The sequence below is a fragment of the Aythya ferina genome (assembly GCF_964211825.1).
Source record: "Aythya ferina genome assembly, chromosome: 24".
Lineage (NCBI taxonomy): Eukaryota > Metazoa > Chordata > Aves > Anseriformes > Anatidae > Aythya > Aythya ferina.
Window position 1 is genome coordinate 361,954 of NC_140322.1, and position 15,062 is coordinate 377,015.

The window sequence follows — 15,062 nt, forward strand, 5'->3', positions numbered from 1 at the left end:
CACCCAAGTACTGCTGAGATCTGGGTTTCAACCAATATTGCAATGGGAATACGTTTGCTTCACCAAGGAAATCAAGCATTCCCTTCTACAAGGCTCAACTTGCCAAAGTATTAAAATGTGAGAGATTTTTGAAAATAATTATCTATCTTTATTACAACACAAACTTTATACGTCTTAATACTGCAACCCAGACCAGACATTCTCACCTACATCATACTTGCTGTTTAAGTATGTGTCAAACGCCCATTCAAACATAATGCCAGCTAAACATCCACATGGAACTCTGCTTCCACAGGCACCCAAAAACACCATAAAAAATCTGTGGAAGTCTCCCAACTTCCTCAGAAGTATTTTTGCTTAGTGATAGTTTCTGGGTTTTGTTTAGTAAGAAAAATTTTTTGACTGTTCACTCAGTGGCACAAGAGTACAATGCTGTTAGAAAACAAACTCGGATTGATATGGAATACAGTTAAAGAAAACCATACGAATGGCACTGCATTGTTTTTATTTTAAGCCTCTTTACACAATGAAAGATGTTGGAATGCAGGTTCTTACACATTTTACACAAGATACATTGACAACATCACTTACTTGATTTGCGTTATAAAACTGTTTCTGAAGGTTTTCCACTTATCCCTACTTACACAAACTTTTACAATGGGGTAGAAATTAAACAATTAACAAAATATAAACACCACAGAATCCAAAATGGACTTCTGGAAATTTTAAAATACACAGGCCTCATGGACAATACAAGATTTTTTTTTTCTCCTTTTTTTTGTACTGTAGAACAGTGAGACAAAAGTCAGACTTTAAGTGATTTTAATACCTGAAGAGATACATAAATATCATGCCTTTGGAGGCAAGATGAACAAAAACATTTTCCTGCCGTTTTAATACATGCTATTCCTACCTCTGGAACAAGGACCTGCCTGCAGGATCCCATTTTGCAACTCGAAGCTGGTGGCAGGAAGGGATCACAAGCTGGCACAATAAGGGGTTGAAAACTACTGCGCCTATGCAAATTCGTGACCATTGCTTTTTCTCTCCACCGTCAATCAAGTGAAAATACTTTTGAAAGTTCAATAAACACTTCATATAGAATTAAAATACAATAAAATGAATTGAAAAAGGCCAATTTCTGAATGATTTTTATATATATATATATATATGAATATAAGCAGCCTGGCTTGTTCAGAAAATTGTAATCTTTTTATAGAAAAAGAATCTGGGTAGACTAAAAAAGGTTGATTATAAAATAGCGTAAAAGCATAGGAGCATGTGTCATTACACTGAGGCATATTTTCCTCCTACTAAAACACTTAACATGAGTTTACAAAATTAAAGTTCTGTATTTTAAAAGATGCATCCTGGTCTCAAAATTAGTGGATGCTCTATCAGACATACAGGATGCTACACAGAAAAACTCCTAATGAAAAACAGCAAACAAGGGCTCAAACTGCATAAAAGCTGGCTAAGCCAGGCAACTGACTGTCTTCTTAAAAAAAAGTAACAAAAAGAAAGACTAGAGAAGTTTAGGACCACAGGTTAAAAGTTAACCCTAGGTGTTTTATCTCCTAACATCATTTAGTCATAACATAACAGTCATAGAATTTATTTATAAATGGAGGCCATCTCTAGAACTGGAGAGGAACAAACATTACCATACTTTTCGAGAGGATCAGAGACAACACATTCAATAGCTGAATCCCTATTTCACTCTGCATATTGTAATTCACTCTTAATTAGATGTCAGTGCAAACCATTGTACCATCAGATAGCAGCAGTAGTGTTGGGGACAGACTCCCAGTCTGTCTTTTAGTGGTCTGTGGTTCTTCCTCCTTCCTGTACTCTTCAAGTAGTTCTGCAAACTACACAGAACTTAGTTCCATACGTGTATTTGTGCCTCATGTCAAATTAAACATATCTGAGAAAAGCAAGCATTAACTTTCACACTTCAGAAGATTACTGGCTGGGAAGGAATTTTAGCATAAAGAGTATTCTTTGCTTCCATTTAACTTTTACATGAATTAGAAGTCGTTGTACTGGCACAAATCGGGTTTTAATTGCTATACAAAGAACTTTCTTGAATCCAATAGTGACAGTAAGATATTATTTCAGCACTTGGTACATCACACTTCACAGTATAAAGAGAAGGTAACATCTTAAAAAAAAATCTAAACTTCCTATTTTTCACTATTGCAAGTCAGGTGGATTTGCTACACTTGGGGCACTAGTCCTTATAATTAAAGTGCTTTTTAGAGCATTGGCATCCAAAATCTTGAACATGAGAGACAACTACAAGTAAAATCCATTGCTGCTATATGTAATATATAGCAGCACTACAGACATCAACACATGTACTCAGTAAGTGTCTGATTTTGATACTATCCTGAGCATCACAGTTTAACAGTGCATAGTACCCCCTACCTCCAGTGTACAATCAAACGCTTTAGATTCATTCAGTATTGTTGCAGGTGGTTCTGGACGCCTTGTCTGCATTATCTTCTGTTTGGGATTTTTAATTTCATCTTCCTCTTCTGTCTCACTTTCACAGACGTGGACAACTACACTAGGAGTTGATTCTGTTCCTGCATGAAGTTCATACTTCTCCCCTGAAAAGCAGCAAACAAAGATCATACTAAGAACATCCCTAGCAATACTAAGCCACTTTATCTCAGAAAATCCTTAAGAGTTGCAGTATACAACCAAATATTAATTTACTCCCATCTCAACTTTAATTTGCTCAAATTTCATAATTCACCAGACCTGTTTCATGTTTTGAAAATAGCTCCTGTATCTGTTACACTATTCTCTGAAATACAGTCTTTTAATTGATCTTCAAAGGGAAGGAGGGAGATGTAAGAGGGCATTGTAAAAAATACTGGACCCAATTCAAGAGATTACACACCAAAGCACTTCTGATGTGAGAACGATAAACCTCCTTTTCAGGGAAAACAGTGTTTTTCTGAGTAAGACCCGTGAAAAAGTTTGACAATCCAACAAAAAAGTGCATACTGCTTCATTAACAACTGTGGCTGTTTGTCTGCAAGACACTGAACTTTCCATTGCTCTCTTGTATGTTAGTTAATACTAAGGCTATAGCAAAATTCAGTAAATGGATGTCATGGAACCAGTGCCACACAGTCTAGTTCTGCGTTATACTTTCAATGAGTTAATGAATGAAGTAAATTGTGATGGATCATTTTATTCAAGTAATATCAAGTCAGACAGACTCAGTTTCTTCTCACAGAAAAGACAAGTACATAAATTCTCTGAATAAGTATTTTTGAAGTTAAATAACACAGCAAAAGCAGGTAAGTATCCTTACCTGGTCCCAGCTTGGAGACAGCACAAAGCAGGTCGTAGTTTATCAGCGGAGTTGCATCTTCACTCTGTTTCCATCCAACTGGTGGAGATGCAGGTGGTGATATCAGAAACTGTTTAACAGGTTGTGGAGGAAGAAGGTAGGACTTGTCTCCTACTTCACTGGACACCTGCACCTGAAGACAAAGGCCAGGAGACACAGAATGAAATCACAAATATTAATTCTTCTTATTTAGTCTATTAAGTTCAAGCTGAAAAGTAAAACCATCTCCTAAAGCATGAATTTCTCAATGAGTAGAAATAATACATCATAGTATAGAACAAGAGGTCAAAGGTAGCTTCAAAACTTCTCAGAAATGAAACTCAGGGGCAAATGTGACACAAGAAAGAAAGAAACAGGGACACATGCAGAACAAATTAGTGTTCCGTAATACCTGTGCAAAATATAGCTTCAGCTTTTTTCCATTGAAGTCAGTTTCATGAAGTTCTATCCGTGCTCTTGCTGCTGCCTCTGGATTGCTGAAGTTTATCCTTACTCTTCTAAAACTTTTAAACGACTGGAATGTGACTTGATTATCATAGACTGTGAAAAGAGCTTCAAATCTTTCCTAGAGATGAAGTACAAAGATTCTTTAAACATAAAATGAACATTTTCACTCAATGAAAACACATTTTCCTTTCATTTTTGTCTCTCAAATCCCATGCGTTTACCTTAATCATCTCCTAAACCTGTGCATTGCATACTTTGCTCTTTGACTGCTTGATCTCACTGCTTAAAATCTGAATTCCAAAAGTACATTGATGTGAACGAGCCCATATAACTCAAAAGATGAACTGCCATCTAGTGACACTTTCCCAAAAGTGCAGTCAACAAAAGTAGCTGCACCTTGCACCCAAGCACCTCCAAAAATACTATGCAGGTCAGTTCATTTTTAAATTGAATAAGCTAAAGCAGAGAGTGCTTAAAAACTGTCAACATTCACAGGATGAATGAGTAAGACTACTTTTGAAGAGACAAAGATCTATTATTACTGAACACTTTTTTTGGAAAAAAAAAAAAAACAAAAAACACACCACAAACATGTTCCACTGAATACGGAATCTTATCTTCATTTTTTTCAATAATTAATAACTGCATTGTTACAAAATTGAATCAATTTTAATTCGATAGTTCTCTATGAAAGATAATTTGCATATCTTTGCCCTAGTTTTAAATGCAGTTATTTTTAGTATTTGAGAAAGGGACAATATGTACTTTTACTCTTTTAATTCGTAACCTTTAGCTATTAGAAGTACACTTGAAAAGATGTTTTTAGATATGTAAAAGACAAAATTATTAGAAAACACAAGATAACTTAGACATCTTCAAGTTTTTCCTGTAAACTTACTGGGCATTTAACTTAAAACATTTAAGCAAAAGAGAACATTGAATTAAACATGCAGCTAATTCAGTAGTGAACTGTTTAAGTGTTGCTTTAATTAATCAACAGAATACAAAAAAAAACAACTCCAGAGGCTGAAAAATGTCAAAAAAGGATGAAAGAATGAGAAATAGAACCTGAGCAAAATGCTTCATAAGAATTAAATATCCAGATTTCAAATTAATAGCATCTTTTTAACCATTTCTTCTAATCAGAACATTAATCGTTATTTGCTTATGCAAAAATTCACAAATAAAAATGCTAAGGACAAAATATTTGTGTCTACATACAGAACCAGGCAATCTATTCGTTACAATTGTGACTACTACAGAAATCAGGGAAGAGAAAAATTCATTTTGATGCAGTCTTCCTGCAAGTGCTGCTAGCTATGCTACTGTTACCAAATAAACTAGAAGAATGTTGACAGGAAAACCCTAAGTGCCACCAAAACAAACAAACAGAAACACAGAACAGAACAAAACCAAGGAACACCACAATTTTTCAAATAGCTTTCTGTATGTGTGCAGACAGCACAAATTGCATTTGATTCGGTAACTGCTGTGCATTCAGCTTTTAATAAAAACAGATGTAATGCAGAAGTACATCAAGCCATTGAAATGTGTGTCCAGGGGCTGACTAAGCACAATTTCATAACACAGATAAAAGCCATATTATATAGCAAAGCCCTTCTGTTCTTTTGAGCACTAGGCAGAAGCCTGCGTAGTAAGTTTCTCATTTATAGACGTAACGCACACAATTCTGACTTATCCTGAATCAACATCTTGGCTATGACAATAAATCAGCTTAGATGAGCTTGCTGACAGTACAATCAGTACACTTCACAAACTCCATTTGATAAGAAAAATTTAACCAGAAGTGGTTAAATTCACAAGTGGTTCCATGTGACATCTAATTATCCTGGTATTGTTAGAGAAGAAGAGCTAGCACATCTGCCTAGATGCACCTCATGTGCCCTGCCATACATGTACTATGAGAAAACCTCCACAGAAAGAGCAGATGTGCATATGGAAATGACAGATCACTGGTATACGTGTAAAATAATTTAGCAGGGCAACACTTCTATACCAGATGCACAAGAAGTGATGGGACACCACTGTTGCACAAGTGTGAAACACTTCACAAGGATTTCTGTAAACTGCAAAAGCTGCAAACCAAAGATTTCATATTGGCCCCTCCGTTTTTTCCTCAACAGCTCACGTACTCTTGATAATTACTCCTGATGCTCTTGGAAGCAAAGGGCAAGTACAGATTTGACTGAACACAGATGTTAGCAGGCCCGAGATGATTTAGTTTGTTATAAGGTCTTAAGCCATTTCTAAGGTGTTTTTTAACTCAAATCAGACCATGCATCCTGAAAATGTGTAATGCTTTTTTTTTTTTTTTTTTAACAGCATCTTTGCCTTAAAATAATTAATAATTTAAGTTTACCTTCAAATTGTATTTAAATTCCTCCCTTAGACTTGGTACCACGGATACATAGAAAAAACAGAAGAGCTTGTTTTCTTGTGGAAGAAGCACATATCTATTAGCAACTTAGCTACCGTAAAACTACAGCGTTACCTGCTCCTTGGCAACTGCTCTCATTCTGATCTGAGCTTACTGGTAAATAATTCGTGTGGTTTGTTCTTCCACCCCTCCCACATGATGTGCAACAATACACTGGAGATCCAGACAAAAGCATTCTCTAGCCGTAGCTATACTTACAGTACTGTACCCCAGATATGCCCCTCTCCACCTTACCTTTTCTTCCTGTACCTCAAACACCGCTTCGTGAACACTGCAAGCAAACAGGGAGGTAGGCAAGTCACTTAAATCCATCATTTCTTCCAAATCATCTTCATTTTCTCCAAAAATCATCTGTTCTTCCTCTTCTTGGTCACTGCTGTAGAGGTCTGACTGGCTGTCACTCCAAGACTTCATAGTATCTCTGAGCATCGTCCACCCAAGGCAACTCTTTTACGTTCCACAGTTTCCAGTAAGGGCCTGCCATGTAAACAAAGCAAAAACAGCGTCAAGGTGCCACATCTTGCGTTGTCTGATCCCTAATGGAAATAATTTTACAGAAGAGAACAGAAATCAACATGAAACTTGCTCTCTCATCCACACAGGAGAAGACTGTATCCCCTTTCTGTAAACCCATGAAAAGGAGCATGAAGTTGCTCAGTCAAGTCATGACATTTCTCCTCCTTTTACTCTGACATAAAACAAGAACTTCTGTACTGTTCTACAAGCTTTTCTCTGTGACATTTTTCAGTCAATAGCAATTTCTTAAAGCTCTTTCCAAATAATCAGAGTAGTCTTCTGACACTTGAAGGAACATCAGTATTTCATCAGAGGGAACAGATGTACAGAAGAGCTGAATCATCTGTCCAAGCTTCTCCGTGCCAGCAGCAGACACAGGAACAAAGCCAGGCATCACCCAGCGTGAGGACGCTGCCTTGTCCCAAGCACTGGGAACACCTTCCCCACATGCAGGAGACTTACGGCTGTGAATACTGCATGTATGTCAGGGGAGAACAGAAAAAACAAGCAAGAGGCTAAACAAAAGATTTTAGGTTAAAAAAAAAAAAAAAATAGTTTGTACTGTCACAAAACAAAAGCATGTAACACTTCAACAGCAAATACCTTGCCACCTCCCACTGCAAAAGTCACCGGGTTACTGCACTAGCAGATATTCCAGTGTAAATGACAGAGAACACACAAGTCTGTACTGCATTTAGGTTTGGTGGGAGGGGTGTTAGTTTATGATACAGCCCTGAAACAAAGGGTGAACAAACGTGTTATGTTTCACTGGCAACAACCTCATTCAAGTGTTTGCCTAACCAGTTTAATCCTTCGAAGCAGGATCATGACAAACACCATCAACTGAGACCAATATGCACAAAAAACCACCATAAACAATCCATGCTCACACAGGGGAAAAGGTTTAAGATCGGTATTTTAATTAGCAACAGCCAAACACTCTCAACACTCCGTATTTAAGGAAAAATAACACATGAAAATGGGGAAAAAAATAATTTGGTACCCGTTTCAGGTATTTACAAACTGCTTAGTCACAGCACCAGCAGGGTGCATTGCCACGTCTGTAAACACACAGACTCCCCAGGTGTGATGCTAACTTCATTTGGTCAAACCAACGTGACCTTGGGGACACCGAGCTGTCTGAGGCAGCGTGTGCACCTGGCAGCATGGTTCAGCATCTCGCCTCCGCCGAGCTGTGACCGGGGCACAGCAAGCTCCCGGGGCGCACCGCAGGCGCCCTGCAGCACCGCACAACGGATGCAAGTGCAAGGCAACACGGAGCTGCTGAAACACTCGGCTTTGTGCTTGCTGATTCATTCAAAAAGGAAAGAGAAAAGGGAAAGAAAACACGCCAGCCCGGTGAAAACAAGCCACCATCTGGCCTGGAGGCACAGGCCCGGCCCCGCGTGGCACCCAGCGCAGAGCAGGGAGCCTGGCAGCCAGGGAGAGGGAGAAGGGGCACTGGGAAGGGAGAGCTCGCTAACTCCCCATCAAAACTCAAAGACCCAAACTAACGATGGGTAAGACGAGAAATAAGGTAAAATAGGGACCCAGTTGGCCACACTGAAGAGCTGTGAGCCCGAGCTGGGCCCTGCAGGCTGTGAGGTGACACCAACACAGCACATGGAGCGAGGCGAAGGCACCACAGAAACAGGATTAACCAAGAGCCCTGCGGCGCTCCCCCCGCGCCCTGCTGACAGCGCTGGAGAGCCAGAAATCGCAGTTGAAATGAGCAAGAATTTAATCCACTGATTATCAGCCGAATCCACTGGCCTCCTCTGAAGTCATTACCAGCTTTCACATCCTTTAAGGAGCTTCCAGCTGCAGGTTGCCAGCACCAAACACAGCAGTCAGGGCCCACGGAGATGCTCCCTTGGTCAGCATGCAAGCACAAGAGAATGGCACCTCAGAAAAGAATGCACAAAGAGATGGACAAAATGAAGGCAGAGCTGGGATTGTATTTATACACATAAAACACCCGACTCTGTACAGAGTATCAGCTAGGAATGCAATGAGACTTTGTACAGACTCCTTGAATAGATGCAATCCTTTTCCCAGCAGCGAGGCAAGTGTGCAAATATCTACTTGAAAACAAAATAGGATGTATATTTTTAAGAAGAACAATATAAGGGACTAAAACACTAAGCTAAAGCCATAAGGAATGCATTGTGGGAAAAAATAATCCCAGAAGTTTTTACTTCTTTTACCAAATTTGGTTAAAATAACTCAGAGAATTCAGACTGAGTTCAAATCTCACGCATGAGGAGGGTCTAAAACTCTGAAAATTATTTGGTATTTTGAAAAAAAGACATCCATGTTTTTTCCATGTGTGCTTGGCATCACAGAATAAGACAATTTTGTAAACGAAACGGTGACAACACATCCGGTAAGGAGCAGTAAAAGGCAAGAATGAAAGCGATGTAAACAGTACACCTAAAGAAAAGTCTTTGCCAAATCAATTTGGAATTTGAGAAGGATCAATTACAAACTGAAATGCTTGCAAACAAATGCCAGGAGATCACAGAGCCACACAGACCATTAGAAAAGAAAAAAAAATAATAAAGAAAAGCAACAAAAAAGCCCCAAGATCTAACTTCTTTCAATTTTACATACCACTAAACAATTCAACTAGGTAATGAAGCAGACGGAGATAAAGCAACGGCCACCAGATTTTTACCAGAGGTGAATTGGCCAGACTTGAGTAAAACAGCCCCGCTGGTGTGATGGAAGTTAACCTACAGACCCGCAGACACCTTCAATGTGCTGTGTGCTGACACGTCTCACCCACAGCCCCGTTACACAGGCAATCAGCGCCTGCCGCTCCCCACCCGTGTGTTCCCACCTTCCGAACACGCAGATTACCACAAGTGACCGCAGCGTGGTTGCTCAGACACAGCGGAGCGATGGCCCTGCAGGCCTGCTGTCTGCTCAGCAGGGAAAATGACTCCAGCAAACCTTCCACAGCACAAATACCCTTGTAACGAGCAAAAGCAGTGCTTTCCTCACAAGCAATTTGTGGTATTATGACCCAAATACCACGCAGGCGTGCTTTGCAGTCCGTGAGAGGTGCTCTGCAGCTTTGCACAGAAGTTGCAGCCCCTCGAGACGACACACACCTGCTGGGCACGCTGCGTTCAGCTTTTACACACTGCCAACGTCCTCGCTGCCTTCAGGTTTCATCATGAATCAATTCGTCATGCTGCACCATTTAATTACAGCAACGAAACGCATTACTGAGAGATGTTTTCTGCTCTGTGAAATGACAGCAAGCCTCCAACACCAGTCAGCCTCCAATAACCTGCCTGAACAACACTGGGCAGCTGGGGCAGCTCAACCATCCCCACTGCCGTGAAGCAGAGCATTGCTTTTCTACAGCAAAAATCGAATTACCAGAGAAATCACCACGTTCCTTTAGAAAACCAGAGTAGAAACTCGCACACTGTTAAGCCACGAGAACGCAGTTATTCCCTTAACTCCTAGAAGCAGCCTGGAGGGAAAGGGATTCAACAGGAGCGATCTTCATCAAAGGTAACGAACCATTTCAGCAACAAGTTCGACAGTGCTGCTGGATGTACAGCGCAGCACTTCTTGCGAGCATAAAAGCAAAACCTGAAAAGTTTATAGAGACCACAGATCTATAAAAAGAGCTACTTCAATTATATACACATACATATATATATTTAAATGAGAACACACCACAGCACTAACTGTTTTATCAGAATCCTACAAGGCTAACGCTGTTTTTTCCTCAGATTACCGATTTTTCCTGACTTCACTCACATCAGCATCGAAGCACGGCGGTTACCGAGCACGGCAGGAACACCGAGCAGCTTCCCTGAGACAGGGACAGGGCTGGCTGACGGGCACTAAGGAAGCGCCATCGGAAACAGCAGCCCGAGAGGCCGTGCTCCGGCAGGCCGGGGGGAATCATCTCATTGACCACACGAGCGTGCCCGGCAGCCCGACAAACCTCTGCTGCGACCGACGAGCCCGAAGGGCGGCACAGCGAGACACCGGCACAGCGAGACACCGGCACAGCGAGACACCGGCCCCCACCGGCCCCGTCCCAGCCCCGCACCGCGGCCCCGGAGCCCCCCGGGCTCTGCCCCCGCCGTTGCTCCCCGCGGAGCAGCGCCTGGCTCCGGCCGCCCCGGACACCCCCGGAGGCAGCAGGCGCTGCCCGCTCACCGCCCCGGGCGGGGGCTCCCGACACTCACGGAGGGAATCCGGCGCCCGCCGCTCACCGTCACGGATCCCCTCAGCGGCACCGGGGCAGGGCGGGGAGGGGCGGCACGGGGCTGAGGGGGGGGGGGCGCCGCGCGCGCTCCCCGGCGGCGCCGAGCGGAGCCTGCGGCCGCGGGAGGGCAGCGGCGCGGGGCGGGAGCGCGCAGGCGTGCGCATCCCCGCGGCTCCTCGGGGAGCTGCGGGAGGGGGGCGGTGACCCGGATGGGGGCGGCTCTGCGCATGCGGCAGGGGCCGGGGGGCAGCGGCCGCCGCCTCTGCGCGATCCCGGGGTCGGGGGGGGCCGCGCTCGCTCCCGGGCCCCATCCGGGGTGGCCGGGCGGGAGCGCGCATCGCCCTCAGAAAGCAGCAGAGCCGCCTCCACACACACACACACAACCTGTTGAATTCCCCTGACACGCAGGGAGCAGCTCTGTCCGCCCCTGTGGAGCCAGCAGCCAGGCAGCATCCTGACATTGAAGCTGAAATTTCGGTGTTAAACGCTCACTCCTAGTCTTGATATAGAAAAAGGCAGCGAGTAATGCTCGTCGTGAGCCTGACGGATGGGCTGAGCGCCTCCTCTTTACGCTGGCACTTCACAGGTGTCTCTTGTTATTACAGCCACTCTTAAAGGAGATGTGTTAAACCCTGCCGTGTCTGTCAGGATCCTTAAAGATCTTTAAACCCTGCCGTGTCTGTCAGGATCCCTCAGCTGCTGCTCCCAGCAGCGCCCAGGAGGCCGCAGGCAGCGTTACCCGGTCCCCAGGGAGCACAGTGTGGGGCGGCTGTAACACGGCGGTGGATGAGGCGTTGGTGCTACACCACACGCAGGGTTTGGGACCCCAGGAGATGCATCTAACGAGGAGCATCCTGAGGGTTATCTTCTGCATATCCCTCTGGACTAAAACCCAGATGGTGAGTGTTAATTAGGTTGGCAAGCATTCAATTAAGCTACAATGCCAGTATTCTAAATTTATGGCTGTCTATTTCACTTAAGGCTGTTTCCTAACAATGCCATTAAGCGTCTAGTACTGCTACCAACCACACCATATCCTGTACCGGAGGGAGGGCAGCTCCTGCAGCGTGGTGTTCCCAACTAGCAGCAGAGGCCTCTGCTGTCTCGGAGAAACACGCTCGTGTCTCAGATTCAGCACAGAGGTGGCAGGCATGCAAAACACCTGAGTCAGGCCAATAACAACGATTTTGTTATTGTGATTTGCCTGATCTCCTCAATCCCTCACTCCTTTATGTTATACTTAGGTCACATTTTCAAGCTCTTCTGTAAAATATAATGAACAGTAAGATTTCTTGAAAGCCCTCTAAAACCAGTATTTCTAAGTAAACACTTAGAGTCATGTAAATTTGCAAGCCTTAGTAGTGCTGCAGCCCCAAAGATCACTTGTAGCAACCTGCTTTTTTTTTTTTAAAAAAAAAAATAAAAAAATATGGTACTTTGGATGAACATAGTACCTAGGGTTACAAGCTATTACTGTCTTAACTTTCCTTTACTTACAAGCTCATGAAAGGTATAGCAAGAACACTTAGCAGGCCAGAATTCTATAGATTTCATCAAGTTCTTTTATTAATTTTTCATTTCCAAAGTTCTCACCAAAAAGACAAAATTAAATAGACATGCAACATTGCTTATGAAAAATTAAGCAGTCATCCTAGCTTTACAGTGTTGGACCATAAGATTTATATGTACTTTCTAATGTGAACAAGAGAACATCATAAGCAGATCATTTTGTACATTCAGCCAACATTGGAGTCATAATCCACAGCATAAAGTTATATGCAAGATATGCAGTGAGAACAAAGTAAGTGCTCTGGTGCATTGAAAAGCCACACAGTGTAAAGGCAATAGATGTCAGTTCACATTTAATAAGGAAACTAGGAGAGAGAGCAAGGAGATATTCTCCCAGATTAGTAAAGGGGACAGTCAGCTGATTTCTGTGCTCACTTTTTCAGCTTTTGAGTTTTGAAAAAATGCTGCATATTTGGAAATCTAAGCACACTCCACTGTTTACAGTGCCCTGCCTCTCTCAGGATCAGTTCTTGATAAACTGAAGCTTTGACGTACACATGTTCAAGTGTGCTTTACACCAACTGATCACTTTTCATGCTGCAAGAATAATTAGCATGTGATATGGGCTCCTCTCCTTTAAATCTTCACATGTAGTTTAGCTGTGTTTGCTGCAATCCTGGGCATCATTGTCACCTCAACCCTACAAATACTCTGTTAGAAGTATAGAAAAAAAAAATCACTGAACTGGGCAGAGAAAGGCCCACACAGGAGAAGTACAAGTGGATGCTCAGCATCACTCAGAGTAACACTCTCTCCCTCCCCCAGCAAAGCACTGGGTCTGTCTCTCATGAAAAGACAACCCTACGATTAGGAGAAAACCCCAACCAGCTAACCAGAAAAGACAACTGGCCAAAGTCTGCGCATCAGTCAGCTGCGGTTTTTAACTACTTCTGAGAAACTAAGAACTGGGAAAGCTGTGTTCAGTTACACATGGAATCATCCTGTGGATAGGAGTCAACAGCAGACCCTCCTGATCAACAGCTCTACAGTATAAACATTTTATACCTCCATAGTAATTAAACACAGAATATTACTATGCAAAATATAGAGTGCGTAGGTATGCATGATTTAGCACAGCTTGTTTTAAAACAGGATGTTTCTGCGCTTTCAGAATGATCAGGTCAATCAGCTACTGCCTCTGACTGAAAGGCGAGAGAAAGGGAAAGCCTGTATACTTGTACCCTGCCCAGCCAGACTCCACTGTACTACTGTTTGTAATTAATGAACAGAAGCGGCACGTAAATTCACAAAATCAATTACTGGGGATATAGAGCCAAAGGTAGAAAATCAGTGTCACTGCAACTTCAACGAGATTAATGTACTGGTAATATTAGCCCATTAACATTGTTATCTTACTTAAGCAAACAAAGTATTGTGGGCAAAAGAAAAGCTGATCTTTCTTTAGTTTTCGTAAGCTGTGGTGTATGTGATGCCACTGATAAGATTTACATTGTCAGATATACCAAGCTGGTGAAGAAACTTCACATACAGACACATGTATGGCCACTAAGCAACGGCTCTTCGCAGAGGAAGGTGGTGGTGTTTGTTTTTTTAAGCTGCACAAAAACACCAAAGCAGTCTCAAATTAAGTTGGTATTCATAGCTGGCAAGGCAAACATGCGAAAGAATAGTTCTGTTGTCATCTACAATAGCAGGAATTGGGAATAGCTATATACAAGTCAGTGGAGCTCTTGGGAATTTTTGGTAGTAGGAACAGAACCTGGCCATAAGTCAATTTAAAAAAAATAAAAGAAATGCAGAAAGCCACTGTTGCAAGCCCAACATCCTTCCAAGCCCTTTGGAACCAGAGTAAGCACTTAAAAATGCACAAAACACATTCACTATTTAAATTAAGCCTTCTAAGGTCATTTGGAGACGCTCTTATATGTGTACAGTCCAGGATACACCAAGCAGACTTAAAATTGTTTCCAAGTAAAACAACTGCTTTTAGAGAAATGAGGATATCAAAACATCAAAGTAACTTGCATATGCCAGTAAACCTATGTACTTTGTCCCCTTCATTTGATATGATTCTATGATTCTAAGTTTCCCCCCCTTGTGTCTATTCTCCCTTTGTATTAGTTTACAGCCTTCTCTTGGCAGCTGGAAAGATAAATATTGTGAGCACACAATGCTTCATTATTCTTTCAGTACTGAGTGCTGGACTCTGTATGCTTCTTTCTTCCTCCCAGGTCACTCACAGTATTAGGCCAGTACCTTTCTTATTTTTTAGAAAAAAAGGGACACAAAAGGGCACCCCAACCTACAACACTTAAACTTAGCTTTTTAACACTGCCAAAGGAATGTTGCCTCTTTTAAGCATTTAAGATCACTAGACAAAATTGTAAATCCTGCCTCAACCACAGAGAAAATAAAGAATTAGGACCTCTTCAAGAACTACAAAAATATACCCTTTAGTCAGGTTACTATTCTCATTTCCTCCTTCTTGTACTTCACAGTGTTCC

At 42.2% G+C, this 15,062-nt stretch overlaps 1 protein-coding gene across 3 annotated transcripts; it reads right to left on the bottom strand.

The window, feature by feature from the left end:
- Positions 1-125: 125 nt before the first annotated feature.
- On the bottom strand, positions 126-11,158 carry RCAN3 (RCAN family member 3). Of its 3 annotated transcripts, none has more exons than XM_084497335.1 (5): positions 11,036-11,158; positions 6,510-6,752; positions 3,762-3,935; positions 3,332-3,503; positions 126-2,615 (listed from the first exon to the last, which is right to left on the bottom strand). In XM_084497335.1, the coding sequence occupies exons 2-5, from the start codon at positions 6,702-6,704 to the stop codon at positions 2,407-2,409; spliced, it is 750 nt and encodes a 249-aa protein (XP_084353461.1). In that variant the 5' UTR covers positions 6,705-6,752; positions 11,036-11,158; the 3' UTR covers positions 126-2,406. The 3 variants fall into 3 exon arrangements, with proteins under 3 accessions (XP_084353461.1, XP_084353463.1, XP_084353462.1); XM_084497337.1 differs by lacking the exon at positions 11,036-11,158 and adding an exon at positions 10,572-10,798; XM_084497336.1 differs by lacking the exon at positions 11,036-11,158 and adding an exon at positions 8,583-8,827.
- Between the last annotated feature and the right edge of the window lie 3,904 nt (positions 11,159-15,062).